The 16286-nt window shown below is 42.5% G+C and overlaps 1 protein-coding gene across 1 annotated transcript in view; it reads right to left on the minus strand.

Moving 5' to 3' along the window:
• PRSS12 (serine protease 12) overlaps positions 1-9189 on the minus strand; it is a 74756-nt gene extending 65567 nt beyond the window's left edge. Inside the window, exon 1 of the mRNA XM_032146373.2 lies at positions 8398-9189. Within this exon, the coding sequence (XP_032002264.1) occupies positions 8398-8905 (508 nt within the window). The 5' untranslated portion in view covers positions 8906-9189. The remainder of the gene's footprint in view (positions 1-8397) is intronic.
• Positions 9190-16286: the final 7097 nt, after the last annotated feature.

Here is a 16286-nt window from a genome sequence, read left to right on the forward strand (position 1 = left end):
AGAAAATGCAGTAAATACAAAGACCCACCCCAACAGTGTTTTCTGAATAAAATTAGTAATAAATATTTTTTAAATCTTTTTTTTAAAAAATCAGTTTGATAAAACAGTAAAAAAAACTTCATGTTTTCACACAAATCCTTTCTTGTCTATTATTGAACTTTACACATGCATAAAATAATTAGTTTTAGTCATTTCTATTGTTCTAGTGGAATAGAAAGAACGTATACTGGCAACATCCAGCTAGTGTTCAGATCCTTGACAAAAAGTACACTTAAAGCTGTGAGTGATACAGAAATTTCAATTTATGACCTATTCAAAAGAATAGAAAAAAACCATTACATGTTGAACAATTTAGTACACATATTGGACATTAAGTTAAATATAATACTATGTCTTATACCAAATGCAACACTACAAAAATATACTAAATGACCATTCTCTATCAATTACAAAATATATAAAAAAATTACAGTATCTGAAAACAACTGAATTGGGGGACTCTTGGTTGAATTTTTCAAGTACAGTAGGGGATGCTAGGTTAATTTTTATGTTATTTTCTTTCTTCACCATATTCAACAGTACTAAGTTATACTATTTTCATCTATAATTATATTTACCCATTAATTAAACCTGCCATATATTTGCTAAATAGTATATTTTATTCAAGTCCTCCCAGGTCAAAATGAATCAAATCATTTTTAACATACAAGGCATTCCCCTGAACCAAGATCCAGCTGAGCTATATTTGCCTCCATTAGTTCACATCTATAATTCATACTAATTGTTCATTTATTATTCATGTATACAACAACTTAAATGCTGAGAAAAAAATCAGCTGGTATAGTTCAAAATGAGAGTGCATCCTCTAAATTAGCAATTCTACCCATTTACATTGTGCTTATTAGAAATTTATAAATCTTATAAATTATTCTTTAGTTTAAAACATTATACAATACCAAACAAAAAAAGATGACTCTGTCCATGGTTAAGTTATAGTAGGCTAACAACACATGCATAGAGCCTCAACAGAAGGTTTCACAAATTGTGTGTCCCCAGACCATCTACACATAAACAAATGGTACGGGCATTACCATTTTATTGTATAGTAGTGAGTGATGAAATTGAAACCAAACAATAATCTTCTTGTCTCCCAGATCATGCACCACAGGGAAGGTAATGAAAATGCTTATTATTCTTCTGACACCTCACCCAGAAAATGGCTGTCCTCAACCAGAGGACAAAGCTGAATTTCTGATTCATCTTTATAAATGCTGCACCTAGTGTGAATGCAGTAAATGTTTAATGAATAAACGAAACCTATCCTTACCCTGTTAGAAAAATCAGCATTACACTTTGTATCCCCTCTGCTGATCCTAATAAAAAGTACTGAGGCTAAATGTGCATGTGTGGCTTGTAGGGGGGTAAATATCATTACTTTAGTGTTTTGCATACAATTTTTTTTTATTAATATTGTTGCACTGATTTGTAAGAATGAGGAGGAGGGGAAGAGGAGACCGCCCTGGAAAAGGAAGATGCTAAAGGGGCAAAAATAAACATTTCTTTAGTTTCTAATGACAGCAGACCAACCATGTAGACATCAGTCTAAATCAATTGTTCATATAATGCCTACTTACTATGCAGCTAAGGAGAGAGGCTTCAAAGGACTGCTTTCTTTAAAATTTAATTCAGGGGGAAAAAAATCTTCAAAATTAGAATTAAATCATATAATCATGTTTACTTAACAAATGAACTAACTTCAGCATTCTCATCAGTTATGGAATTATTCATTTCAGATATAAATGTGTCATAATATTTGCCTGCAAATAGCATCTTAAGACAAGGAAATATGCTTTGTCAACCAAACCAGAGTCTAAATGTTATTCATCCAGATATGACTAAAAAAAAGAATGTAACATTTTACAGCACTTTATAAATTACTTACTGTTATTTTTTAATTGCATTAAGTTTCCCAAATATAAGGACAAGTCCCAACCATACTCCTTAGCAAACCTTTTTGGTTCTGATCAACAACTACCTTGTTTCCTCCTTGCCAGTTGAATCCCCAGATGATTCAGAGGTTAAGCTAACTAATCTACGTAATCATGGTAATTGTACATTTCTTTCCAAAGAGTGTCAGGAAGGAACATGTGATCCAGTCTGGGCAAATGAAATGTGGAAGTCTGTGGGGGAAATTCCAGAAAGGTTTCCTCGTTGTTTCAAAAGGACATTCCTGCAGAGGGGCTTTCTCTTTCTTCTGCAGATTGTTCTATTTCTAAGTGAAGCCTGGAATGACCACCAGCCTAAGAATAAAGGCCATGCTTCTGAAGAGGATAGAGGAGCCAAGAAAGTAGCAGAGGAACAGAAGTGTACCATGCTGGAGTCTGCCCATCATATGGACTTCTTGTAATAGGAACAATAAGCTTCCTTATTGTTTCCGTTTTCTATTCTTTGCTATCAAAACCACCCAAATTGATTCGAGACACATCCATACCCAAATTCATAATTATCATGTTTTCTTCCAAATCTTCCAAAAGCATCTTTATTTTCACAGTCATAATGTATTATATATAAATTTTGTACCCTTCTTTCCCCTAAACATTATCATAAACACTTTCCTATTTTATATATATATATATATAATATTTACAATAATTATTTTAGTATCTGCATAATATCCATCAAATGCAGGTACCTGTGAGTAGTACCTTATTACTGGATATTTCATTTTCCCTTCAGTTATAAACCAAATTACTTTTACATAGGTTATCTTATCACAGGGGGCCCCAACCCCCAGGCCATGGACTGGTACAGGTCCGTGGCCTGTTAGGAACGGGGCTGTCCAGCAGGAGGTGACCAGGAGGTGAGCAAGTGAAGCTTCATCTGTATTTACAGCCACTCCCCATTGCTCACATTACTACCTGAGCTCTGCCTCCTATCAGCAGCAGCATTAGATTCTCCTAGGAGCTCGAACTCTATTGCGAATATTGCGAACTGTGCATGCAATGATCTAGGTTGCATGCTCCTTATGAGAATCTAATGCCTGATGAAACCATCCCCCAGGTCCACGGAAAAACTGCCTTCCACAAAACTGGTCCCTGGTGCCAAAAAGGTTGGGGACTGGTGTCTTAACACATAGGTGCACACATGCATGTGCACGCATGCACACACACACACGACAGTGACCACATAAGTAAATATACACCCCTGGACAATAGCTCATAAAAGGCAATAGTAACGGGATATCTTATTTTCTTCTCTAAAAAAAAATATTCACACTAGTTAAGAATCAGATAATGCTCCCAAATCTAAGTATTTGACATCTGCCTTAGTCTGAAAAGCAGATTGAGCTCAATATTTAAAATCAACCAGGAAATGTATCAAATCTGGTATTGCTAATAAATGTTTTTCAGCACCTGCTACATAGAACCAAGATGTAGCACTTAAAAGTGGCGGGGGACAGCTTTCAGCTAACTTTTTAATTAACATTCACTACAAACAACAGATGGATGTTCAATGAGTACAGCCTGTAAACAATAGTACTTCGCCCACATGTCCTTTATCTCTATTTCAATCAAGAGATTTTGGGTGGGTAGGTGCACATGAACAGATGAGCATGACAAGACAAAAAGTCAGATCTCTGACTCATCCTCTCCTCCAAAATCTCAATGATTAAAACTTTCTCATTTATTTAATCTGTTTTACCTCTCAATCATCAGCCACCTATGGTTGGCTTGTAAAAAGGGAGGTTCTCAGCACAGTGTCAAGCAAGTTGCCCCATCTGCTATGCCAACCAGAGACTAGAAAAGTGACTGCCCCTTCCTAGGCAGGAAACACTAAGTTATTGCAAGCTATTGTGTTTTGTTGTGTTTGTTTTGCTTGTTTTAGAGAGAGGGTCTCCCTCTGTTGCCCAGAATGGGGTGCAGTGTCATGACTATAGCTCACTGCAGCCTCTATCTCCTGGCCTCACGTGATCCCCTTGCCCCAGCCTCCTAAAGTACTGCGATTTCAGGCATGAGCCACCATGCTGGGTCACAAGCTGTTGTTGGGGGAAATCAGTTGCCTGTTAATTCTTCCTGTAGAAGTGCGAAAATAACCTAGCTCACATTCAATTAATAACCATATTCTGGGCAGCCATGGTAGCTCATGCCTGTAATTCCAGTACTCTGGGAGGCCAAAGTGGGAGAATCACTTGAGCCCAGGAGTTGGAGACCAGCCTGGGCAACATGGCAAAACTCCGTCTCTACAAACAATACAAAAAATATGTAATAATAAATTAACTGGACTGTAGTCCCAGCTACTTCAGAGGCCAAGGTGAGAGAATTGCTTGATCCTGAGAGGCAGTGGTTGCAGTAAGCTGAGATGGCACAAATGTACTTTGTCTCAAAAAATAAAAATAAAATAACCATATTCCGGTGAACTAGGTTATTACTATCCTACACTGGTCAAAGGAAAAACCAGAAGTGCCATTTCTAAAACCACACAAAAAGTTACCATTGGCATGCCTTACACCTGCTCCTAAAGCCTAACAGAGTTAAATCACAGAATGGTGGGCTCAGTTAGTCTATATCATCACCTACCACTATACATTTTAGGTGGGTTCTAATGCCCTTCCATGTGTTCTGCCTGACTGTGACAGAGTTTTCAGCATCTAAATCACTTTGACTGCCCAATAGAAATGCATGTTCCATTCTTGATCCAGATCTGAGAATTACTCAGAGCCTGGGCTACAGTGTAGGAATCTGCATTTTAACAAGTCCCAGGGTGATTCTAAATGCTCATAATGAGACCAGCTCCCTGGGCTGATTCAGCATATTCCCATAGCCAGAATGATTCTCTTTTTTTTTTTTTTTTTTTTTTTTGAGACAGAGTTTCGCTCTTGTTGCCCAGGCTGGAGTGCAATGGCGCGATTTTGGCTCACTACAACCTCCGCCTCCCAGGTTCAAGTGATTCTCCTGCTTCAGCCTCCCAAGTAACTGGGATTACATGCGTGTGCCACCACGTGTGGCTAATTTTGTATTTTTAGTAGAGACGGGTTTCTCCACGTTGGTCAGGCTGGTCTCGAACTCCCGACCTCAGGTGATCCACCTGCCTCAGCCTCCCATCAAGTGCTGGGATTACAGGCGACAGCCACCGCGCCCAGCCCTAGAATGATTCTTTAGTATTAATTTGCAAGTTTCATAAAACCAGGGCCCAGGTATCATGTTTCCTGCTCTCTGACATCTGAGCCACTAGAACATCCACACCCAGCCCTGGCTCACCTGAGGTCCCCACCCTGCCCCTTCAACTTGGCTTCAATCAACTCTTCACCACGGAGACACCAACTTCCTCATTTTTCTCGATGCAACAAGATACGTGACTCTGGCCAGCAGTTTATTTTTAAAAGGAGGGATCACATTACTATAAATTGTTATTTTCTTTTGCCCTGGATTTCTGTAAAGAAAAAAATATGTCGGGCATGGTAGCTCTTACCTGTAATCCCAGCACTTTGGGAGGTTGAGGCAGGAGAATCGTTTGAACCCAGGAGGCAGAGGTTGCAGTGCGCTGAGATTGCGCCACTATGCTCCAGCCCGGGTGACAGAGAGAGACCCTGTCTCAAAAAAAAAAAAAAAAAAAAAAAAAGATACCAGATACTTTTTAAGCATAAGAGACTGTAAATCATGTGCATCGGGCCAAACCTAATTCCCTTTCTTCCTGTTAGACTAGTCCATAAACTACAAAATGAGGATTACTACACAACGCAGATATTTCTACATGTGTATATATAAGTAAAGAAATACAGCAAAATGAGTTGTGAAGTAAAAATACACATATCTAACCCTATTTTCTCCTACACTCCTCATAATATGTCTTCACATATTTTCATCAGTAAAATGCAGGAACTCACTCATAAGGTTGCTACAAGAATGAAATGAGGCCGGGAGCGGTGGCTCACACCTGTAATCCCAGCACTTTGGAAGGCAGAGGCAGGTGGATGGCTTGAGGTCAGGAATTCAAGACCAGCCTGGCCAACATGGTGAAACCCCATCTCTACTAAAAATACAAAAATTAGCCGGGCGTGGTGGCAGGCGCCTGTAATCCCAGTTACTCAAGAGGCTGAGGCAGGAGAATTGCTTGAACCAGGGAGGCAGAGGTTGCAGTGAGCTGAGATTGCACCACTGCACTCCAGCCTGGATGACAGAGGAAGACTCTTGTCAAAAATACATAAATAAATAAAAATAAGAGAATGAAATGAGAAAATGCACATAAAATGTTTAGTCCAGCATCCAACACAGAATGAATGCACAGTAAGTCCTAGCTAATATGATCAGGCCAGGTCGTTTTGCGTACATGCTCAGCGCTGCAAAGGTCTTTTAAATTAATTTACTCAAAACTTGCTCTTCTCCTGATGAGGAAACCAAAGCTCTAAGAGTTAAGAGTCTTACCCAACAGTGCACAGCTACTGGCAGAGCCAAAGCAGACACCAGTGTTTTCTAAAGCACAATTCAATATTCTTTTCACCACTCCATGATACTTTTGTTCACATCCCTAATTGAAATGTAGGACCAAGAGAGCCATAAGGTTCAGAATATGCCAGTCATCTCAAAGCTATAGGTTATGCCCAAGCAGACCTGGAGGAGTAAATGATAGAATAAGATTGGGTCTGTGAAAGTAATTCATTATTACACAGCTGATCGTTTTCCTATTTTTTTGTGGTGGTGGGAAGGGCATTTATTTATCTCCCATCTTGAGTGGTTTCTTTGTTTCTCTTTTGTTCAATCACTTTACTCCAGGAAGTACAAACAACTATTATGCAGTATTTGGGATTTTGTCTGGTGAGAGTTAGCTAGGAACATAAGGGCATTCAAAAGATTTACATTTCTAGTCAACTGAAGATGGTGAGGTGGCAGGAAATCCAAGGACAAGTTACTCTCCATGTCTGAAATATAAGGCTGAAAGAGTTATGTCAGAAAGAGAGCAACAGATCACTATCATTTTTTAACTTTAAATTATTTTCTTGAGTCTGTGATTATGTACTTAAAGAGAAGTTGTATATTCTCTCCTATACATTCATTCTCTAATAATTATCCACTCTTACCTATTTATAAAACTAAGAATAATATGAAGATGAAAAAAGTCAATGTTTGCTAAATCTAAGATTTTACTATAATCTCTTATGGTGAATAAAGAGACAATGCTAGCACTCTTTGTTTGACATCACCTCAAATTTTTTATAGCTACATTGGCATTCTGTTCATGAAACACAAGTAAAGCGATGACTTCATTCCCGAGGATGAAGGATAATTGATCTTAACCTTCCTATCACTTTTCCTTAACTCAAAGCACTAATGCAATTGAAGGTACTGATAAATAAAATTTCTCCAGGAAATGAATGACATGGTGACAGACAACCTCCAAGTTACCTCCAAAAAGTACAAAGTACAATATGATTCAGGATCTCAATTCAGGAAACCCTTGCCCCACAGTGTGAATGGAAAGCTTCCAAAAATATTTTGTTGAAAAGACATTCAAACTTTGGAGGATATTTTTTCTTCCTCAGTTTTTAAAGAAAAAAAAACTAATTTCAACAAAATCCCAACAATTCAAAATAAAGCAATGTTCAAAGCTTCAGAATTTATTAGTGTGATGCTTTTATTACCACAAACCTAAAACATTTTTGCCACCTTTATCTCCTGATGTTACCAACTAATCCTGATAAAACATATAAAGCTAAGTAACGGCTCTGGAAAACTGTGTATGACTATATCAAGTTGCTACTTCACCAAGATAGTAGTATTCCCATCTCTTTTCCCTTTCTTTTTTTCCAGTCACTAATGATACTTACCATACTGAGCTGGAGTATGTGAATATGGCTGATTTTGGCCACATAATTTTGCCATACTTTTTAAAACAGAGGTCAACCGTTAAATTAAGGCAAAAATTTTACCACATTTTTCCAAATAGGAGTCTAAAGAATGGAGGGAAGGTTATTGGTTGTCACGTTAATGTAACATTTCCCTTTCCAGAACAAGTAATTATGCTTCTTTAATGTAAATATGGTAACCCACTCAACGTAAGCTAATCTAGAGAACAGACGCCCAAAGCACACTGTCACCCAATACACGAGCGCACACACACACAGTGGCCAGAGGACAGTGCAGATCCAGAAACCCAGAGCTCAGCACCTTGCATAGAAACTGTCACCCCTGACAACCTTCACACAAGCACACCTGGCTGGTTTAGATTTGCAGCACCAGTATACCTTACTGGTAACCCAGCTGCAGCCCACCGTCACAGCCCGCAATGCAAGCCCACAAACCCACACCCCGTCACTTTCTCCAAGAGACCTGTACGCCGGCCCCAAGCCTCAGTGGCTCCGGGCCCATCCGGAGTTTCCGCGGCCGCCCCGAGGCCACTAACCGTGTCTGCAGTCGCAGTAGCCCCAGTCCACCTTGCCACGGGCGTCTCCGTAGAAACACCAGGGTCTGCCCGCGCCGTCGGGGCTCCGACAAAAGTTGTGGCGCTGTCCTCGCAGCTGAGCCCAGCTCGCCGGGGGCGACCGCTCCAGGAAGGGTGGCACCTCCGCCCACCGCAGACACGGGGCGCCGAAGTCCGTCACGCTGACCCACGGCTCGCCGGCGGGGCAGCCCCAGGGGTGCGGCCGGGGAGTGTGCCCCGCCTGGAGGGCGTGCGGGCGCTGGGCAGGGAGCGCCCGCGGGGGGCGCGGGAAGCGCGGGAGAGGCGGCGGCGGACGCGTCCTCGGGGGCCGCTGCTGGGTGGGAAGGTAATAGGGGTAGTGAGGACCCGCTGGGGGCGAATGGCGGTGGCGGTGGCGGTGGTGGAGGGAATCATTGAGGACAGAATCAAAGCCGACCACTTCGGGGAGGGCCCCTAACACCAGGGCCAGCACGAAGCGGGCGAGCGTCATGGTGCCAGCGCTGCGGGGTCTGGTCCATGCTCCCCAGCTTCTCGGGCTTGGAGCGGAGAAGAGGAGGGGGCGGGGGCGGAGCTGCCGCGTCCCTCGAATCCCCCAGCCCCCTCCTGCCCCGCGCGCGGACCGCCCTCGCCTCCCCAACCTCGCCTCCCGCCGCTGGTGCCGTGCCGCGCCTCGGCTCCTGTTCCCCCGGCGGCAGCCGCGGGTGGGGAAATCTGGAGCTCAGTCGAACCCCGGCCGGCGGAAAGGACCGGAAAAGAGAAGGAGCGGACGCAGCGGGGAGCGGTGGGGCCTGAGCCCCAGGTAGCGGCGCAGGCACGAGCCCGGGAACTCTGCCCCCTGGGGGCGGGCGCCGGCGGCGCAAGCTGCTCGGGACCTCCGCTCGGCCCCTGCCAGGCCCACCGCAGTCCGCCCGCACGGCACTGCCAGCTGCCGGGACCGAGCCCGAGGGTGCCCGCGCGGAGCACGGTCTTGGCTGCCCCTTGCCGGCATGCAGCACCAGCACAGCCCGGCGTTGGCGGCTCCCAAGTCTGGCACCGGCCCCTGCCGTCATCTCGCCTCCAACCTCGTCGCCCCGTATCTTGTTTCCTCTGTTTTGAAATCTTTACCAAAGTGTGGATGGATTTAGATGCAGCTCTCCCCTGACAACTCCCAGGATAAAAGTTATCAAAACCCACGAGGAATGTTAAAGCCGTTTCGCTGAACTATAAACTCTTTAAGGACAAGACCACGTTTTATTCAGCTTGATATCCCCGTGCTTAACACTGTGCCCCAATAAACATTGGCTGAAATTAAATTCCTGAACCGACTCAGGGAAAGGAGCTTGAGCCTTTCTGCTTCCTGCCTCCCACTTTCCAGCCGGTGCCCTGGACAACACCAGTTGTTTGGTTATTATTGGGATTCAGTGAGGCTCTCTTAATACCAAATTTCCTCTCTAACCAGAGAAGACTTCATCCGTCCCGGTTTCCATCCTATCCAAAAAGTCCATCCCCCTAGCACCTGCCTCGATTTTTGCAGGGCAAAGGACTTCAGTTAAGCCTATTCATTTGCCTCTCCAGAGTAGACTCTGCCTGCTGACAATTTTGAAGCTTCACTGTTGGCTCGACCTCAGCTTAGTAAGGCCCTTTCAACACTCCTCGCCCCGCTCCCGCGGGCTCCAAAAAACTGTTGGCTTAGAATTTAAAAAAAAAAAAAAAAAAAAAAAAAGTCACTGGAGCTGGATGTTTTAGTATTTTGCCTTTCAGTTGTTTCTGACTATGCTACCAAAGTTCGTCAAGGAAAAGGAAGCCCGTAAAGAAGGCAACATTTTATTTTCTGGCATGATCATGTTTCATTGTGAAAAAGCAATGCTGTCTCATATATAATGTACCCTGAAGAAAACTTGAACAAAATTCAAATGTTTATTGTTAAAACCTAGGGTTCAATTAGGAACTGAATTAATTCACTGCTAGCTTTAAATAAGCCATCTTTAGCCAGGCGAGGTGGCTCACACCTGTAATCCCAGCAGTTTGGGAGGCCTAGACAGGCGGATCACATGAGGCCAGGAGTTCAAGAACGGCGTCGCCAACATGGTGAAACCCGCCTTTACTAAAAATACAAAAAGCCGGGGGAGTGTTGAAGCGCGCCTGTAATTCCAGCTACTTGGGAGGCTGAGCCAAGAGAATCGCTTGAACCTGGGAGCAGAGGTTGCAGTGAGCCGAGATCGTGCCACTGCACTCCAGCCTGGGCGACAGAGGGAGACGTTGTCTCAAGAAAAAAAAAAAAATCCATCTTTAATTTTTGTGGGTCGTTTTATTGTTTTTTGTTTCACTCTTATTAATGAAATATTTGATTTTACTTCAGAGAGAATTGGGTGAAAGAAATGATATTAAGAGTCCAGGGGTGTATTTGTCAAATCTTTATTCAAGATGTTTTTATTCCAATTGTTTTTACCCATTTTTTTTTTTACTAATACTTTTCTGGCTCCAAAAGCATAGTTAAATCTATACTTGTGGAAGACAATGAAAGATAAAATATGTATCTGGAGTAATCTGTTTGTTCATTTTAGTGAGGGTTGGCAGAGTTCACCAATCACAGATTTTTGAAATAATAGGTGACAGTTCTATCAGGGGTCAGCCCTTTTTCTTTCTGACTGTCTCTTCCACCTCAGGTTACACACCTGATGGCCCAGGGAAGGCTCATTTTAGGACTGTGGGGAGGCTGTTTGGACCCTGCTCCCGTCCCTTCCCACATTGACCCCTACAATCATTGCTTCCATGCTTCCTAGGGGTCCAGAAGCAGACCCAATTTCCATGCATCTACATACCTTCCAGACAGGAAAATAATGAGAGAGAAGTGAATAAAACAGAAGACTGTTAGATCTGAGCTCCAGAGAGGAGCATAGCCTCAGGCAGTCTGGCCTCTCCTCCACTTCCCTGTACTCTGAGGCCACTTAACATTTAACAGACTATAAAATTGACATACACAAAGTGGAGTTACCCACAGAAAATTCCACATCCGGATTTCATCGTTCAAGTTTTAAAACATACTTTTCTTAGAAAATATAAGGGCATTTATGTAATTATGATCTGAGGGCCTCATCGTGGGTTTTGCCTTCTATTTGACAAGAGAAGTGTGTCTTAAGTAGCTCTCTTCTTGACATGTTAGTCCCCTCCTCTGCTAATATTTTCTCTTCCTCTCCTCTTTCATTTCTCCTTGCTGCTACCAACATACAGATGTTTAGAATTTCCAGTTCCCAGTTCAGTCCCTGAAATGCATTTCTCTCTCTTCTACCTGTCACATCACAGCGTGTGTGGAGTTGGGGGGAGTTAAGAGTACAGGGGTTTGCAGGAAGAAATCTTTTCCTTCTACCTGTATTAAGGCACTACTTAGTCAAAGCTCCCTCCCAGGATTTTCATCACCCTCTATTATAGATAACAATGCCAAAGGAGAGGGGAGGCAATTCCATCTTGTTACAACTGTAAGAATCCTCGTCATGTGCAGTGGCTTAAGCCTATAATCCCAGCAGCTTGGGAGGCCGAGGTGGGAGGATTGCTTGAGCTCAGGAGTTCAATACCAGCCTGGGAAACATAGTGGGACTCCATCTCTCTAAAAAACATTTTTTAACTACAAGGAGGCTGAGGCAGGAGAATTGCTTGAGCTCAGGAGATTAAGGTTGCAGGGAGATGTGATCACGCCACTGCACTCCAGCTTGGATAGCAGACTGAGACCCTCCCAAAAAAAAAAAAAAATCCCCCAGCTGATCCTCTGCTTTCCCTTCCTTTCAGCAGCAACAAAGGAGCAAGGAAAGGGACAAAAAGAAACAAATGACATCTTGCAGGCACTCCTCATCTCAAGACTTGGAAGTCCCAGGGAGGCCCCCATAATGGGACTCTGTCACCTCCATCACCTCTGATTTCATCAATCCTCTGTCATTGATTTGGGACCCAAGAATTCAACTCTCCTTTGCCACACAGCCTATTCTGGTAAGGCCTAGATCCAGAACAATAACTGGAAACCTAGGGAAGTGAAGGGAAGAGTTTCCCTGCACACACAACAGCAGGGAGGCTGGGCAGTCTTGAGGGTGAGGGTGCGGTACACATACATCTGCATATCTGTACTTTCCCACGGCAACTATGTTATACATGAACATTTGGTTTTGTGGTAGTTTAGGGGATCATCTTACTTCACATAAGTGATGGGCTGAATAGTTCTTGTGTAGTTTGATTTGGAAACACAGCCGATATGTATATTATTTTTAGAGAGTTCCAAAAACCAATATACAAAATAACTTTTGGAAAAGGCCCATTTACAATTTAGATAATGCCTGTATTTAGAAAAGCTAAGAACTTTTAAACAGATGGCTAAGAACAGTATTTACTTTGACAATTCCAATGGCAAAAAAAATTGTCAAAAGAACACTGAGCATTGCTGTTTCACATCAAAGGAAAAAAAAGTCAAATAATATGAGGGACTGTCTAGGGACTGTAGGGGACTCACAATTATAGAATATTGTCCAGCCTATAGAGAGGTGAGAAGAAAATTAGATGACAATATAATAGTTTATGGAAAATTCAAAAAAAATAAGAGAAACATCCAGAAAATAAATGATGAATTGCCAAATGAATGGCACAAGGCTTTGGGGTCAGAAGTCCCTGTTAGTAGGCAGTCTCTGGCAATACAGGGAAAGTCTCTACCTATGCCTTGTATTAGTCACACTCTTCTCTGCCCGCCCCAAACCATGAAGACATCTGAGGGCCAATGATTGCAACAGTGGTACCATAGGAGTCATTTGATCTTGATTTTTCTCATGGTTTAAGGTTGAATTTCATAAACAGAACAAAATGATTTTTAAGTTTAGATTGATGTTTAAAATTCACGTAAACTTGATATAATTCCTATGCAGAAATTAGTTCTACAGACTCATTTTCAGGGTTACCCAAATTATATATACTAATAGGTAAGGAGTGTGTGTGTGTGTGTGCCTCGCACTATATATATAGTTCCTAAACTTGGTTACTTTGGCCTTGGCATCGAACCTGTGCTTGATCTGCACACTAATCAGTACGGAAATTCAGACGAGTTTCCTTACCTCCTAAGCCCAAGGCTCCTCATCTGTGAAAAGGGGAGAGTGACGGTACTTGCATGCTAGATCTCTGTGAGGGGTAATTGAGATAATGCATGTAAACTGTTGAACAGCGTACTCCATATTGTACGGTGGAATAGCATCAGTAACTGCCATTGAATTCTTAACCCCTCAAACTAAGTCACCCAGTGAAAATCTACATCAGTGATGCAGGAAATTTGTCTAGATTTTCCCTCCCCATCATGCTCTGCCTCGTACTACACCTCAGCAATTTCCCCTTTAAGATTGATGGCAGTCATGAGGCTGCTGTAGCTCTGCTCACTTGAGCGCTTGTTCTCTTTGTATGTTCTCTCTCTTCCTCTCCACAAGTTTTGTCCCTGAAAGCCAATGAAATACTAAGTATCTCAAGTTAAAACACTTTTCCAGAGGAGTTTGCCTAAGTATAATGAGTGGCTTTCATATCCTTCAGCCTTCTAGTTGCAAGTGGGCTGTGATCACAGAGGAAAAGAGTAAACAGATTGAAAGAAACACAGCACCAGAACTGCTTGCCAATGATCTGAGAATCACAGAATCTTAGTGTAGAAAAGGGCTTAAAGCTCCAACTTTCTGTCAAATGCAGGAATCCTTCCAGAACTTTCTGACAAATGGACATCCATCTATTTCTTTCTTTCTTTTTTCTTTCTTTTTTTTTTTTTTCTTTCTTTTTGAAATGGAGTCTTATTCTGTCACCCAGGCTAGAGTGCAGTGGCATGATCTTGGCTTACTGCAACCTCTGCCTCCCAGGTGCAAGTGATTCTCCTGCCTCAGCCCCTGAGTAGCTGCGATTACAGGCATGCACCACCACGCCTGGCTAATTTTTTGTATTTTTAGTAGAGGCCGGGTTTCACCATGTTGGCTGACTGATCTCGAACTCCTGACCTCAACTAATTCGCCTGTCTTGGCCTCCCAAAGTGCTAGGATTACAGCCGTAAGCCACCATGCCCGGCCCCATCTATTTCTTTGAAACTAATCATGGGAGAAATTCCTACTTGGGAGCCTGCATACTCTTATCTCTAGAAAATCCAAATTGTTCAGAAAATCTTCCCTTCCACAAAGCCAGAAGTTCCCTACAGGTAGAAACCTACTTTATCTAGCTGTAATTCTGTTTCTATCCTCCTACTGATTTGGGGGAATAGAGGTTATTTGAGTGCGCAGTAACAGTTGTGGAATCCACCCCACCTGGGTTCAAATCCCTGTTAAATTAAGCATTAACTTCTTGGCCTCCAGAGGATGCCAAAGACTCTTTTCTTCCCCATTTCTCTCTATCCTCAAGAAAGAGGAGATGTGTTGACTTGGGGGTGGGCAGATCCAAGAGCAGTAATTAGTCCACATTACTAGGGTCCATTAGTAGTATTATCATGTGAGGTATAAATAAGTCTGTATATGGCTGGGAGCAGTGGCTCATGCCTGTAATTCCAGCATTTTGGGAGGCCAAGGTAGGAGGATCATTTGTGTCCAGGAATTCAAGACCAGCCCAGGCAACATAGCAAGACCCTGTCTCTATAAAAAATAAAAATAAATAAATCTGCATAAGCATAAGTAATCAATTTCCTATTTTCTCTCCTTTTGCTTATTGTGTTTTTCTGTACTTTATCATTGGAATCATAAGAACCATAAAGCTGAGGTTTGGGTAACAGTTGTAGTAAAAGGTAGGAAAAGGTGCTGTTTAGCTATTTGGCCTAGATACTAGTAACTGCTTTGGGGTTTGGGGGCAAAATTCCAGTTAATTTTAAAAGCTTGCATTTGGCTAAGCTTGTCCTCTACATATAGATGTCTCCCGGGGAATTCACTGGGAGTGGAGAGGCATGAAGATCGTGTCAGAAGTGTTTAAACCAGAGCAACTCCATCTTGAATAGGGGCTGGTTTCTTGGAGGACGAGACCTGCATTCCCTAGAGGTTAGGCATTCTTAGTTACAGGATGAGACGGGAGGTCAGCAGGACTGGCTCCATAAGATGCAGGTCACAAAGACCCAGCTGATAAAATGAGATGTGGTAAAGAAGCCAGTGAAAATCCACCAAAAGCAAGATGGCGATGAAAGCAACCTCTGGTCATCCTGGCTGCTCATTATACGCCAATTATAATGCATTAGCGTGCTAAAAGACACTCCCACCAGTGCCATGATAGTTTGCAATGTCCAAAAGTTACCCTGTGTAGTCTAAAAAGGGGAGAAACCCTCAGTTTCAGGCACTCCCAACCCATTTCCCAGAAAACACAGGAATAACCCACCCTTTGTTTAGCGAATAATCCAGGAATACCCATAAGTATACTTAAGCAGCCCATGCTGCTGCTCTACCTGTGCAATAGCCACCCTGTTATTCCTTTACTTTTCTTAATAAACTTGCTTTCACTTTACTCTGTTGGCTCACTCTTGAATTCCTTCCTACATGAAGCCAAGAACTCACATGGCCTCCCAGTTTTGGGGTTCACCCTGTGACAACATGATTTCAGGATCCTAGCTTCCCAGTAATCCATCAGTTACTGATAACCTCTCAACATATAGTTTGCCGTCCATAATATGGAGGTAACAATTCTACTCTACAAGATTAAAAATATTATGTTGGACACTAAGCAAATGACTATCATTTAAGTATGTGAAAACAATTATCAGGGCTTTTCTGCTTTTTCTAGACTAGATGTACTATTTTTCCTTCCACCACTTCTTATTTTGATGCCTTGTGCTGGAACCCCTTCTCTGGTTAAGTCCAAGTGCAGCAATATCCTCATTAAACTGTAGCTCATAGAATGAAAAAACAATACTTTAGATATTATTT

Source organism: Hylobates moloch, unplaced genomic scaffold, assembly GCF_009828535.3.
Source record: "Hylobates moloch isolate HMO894 unplaced genomic scaffold, HMol_V3 SCAFFOLD_3, whole genome shotgun sequence".
NCBI classification, from domain to species: domain Eukaryota; kingdom Metazoa; phylum Chordata; class Mammalia; order Primates; family Hylobatidae; genus Hylobates; species Hylobates moloch.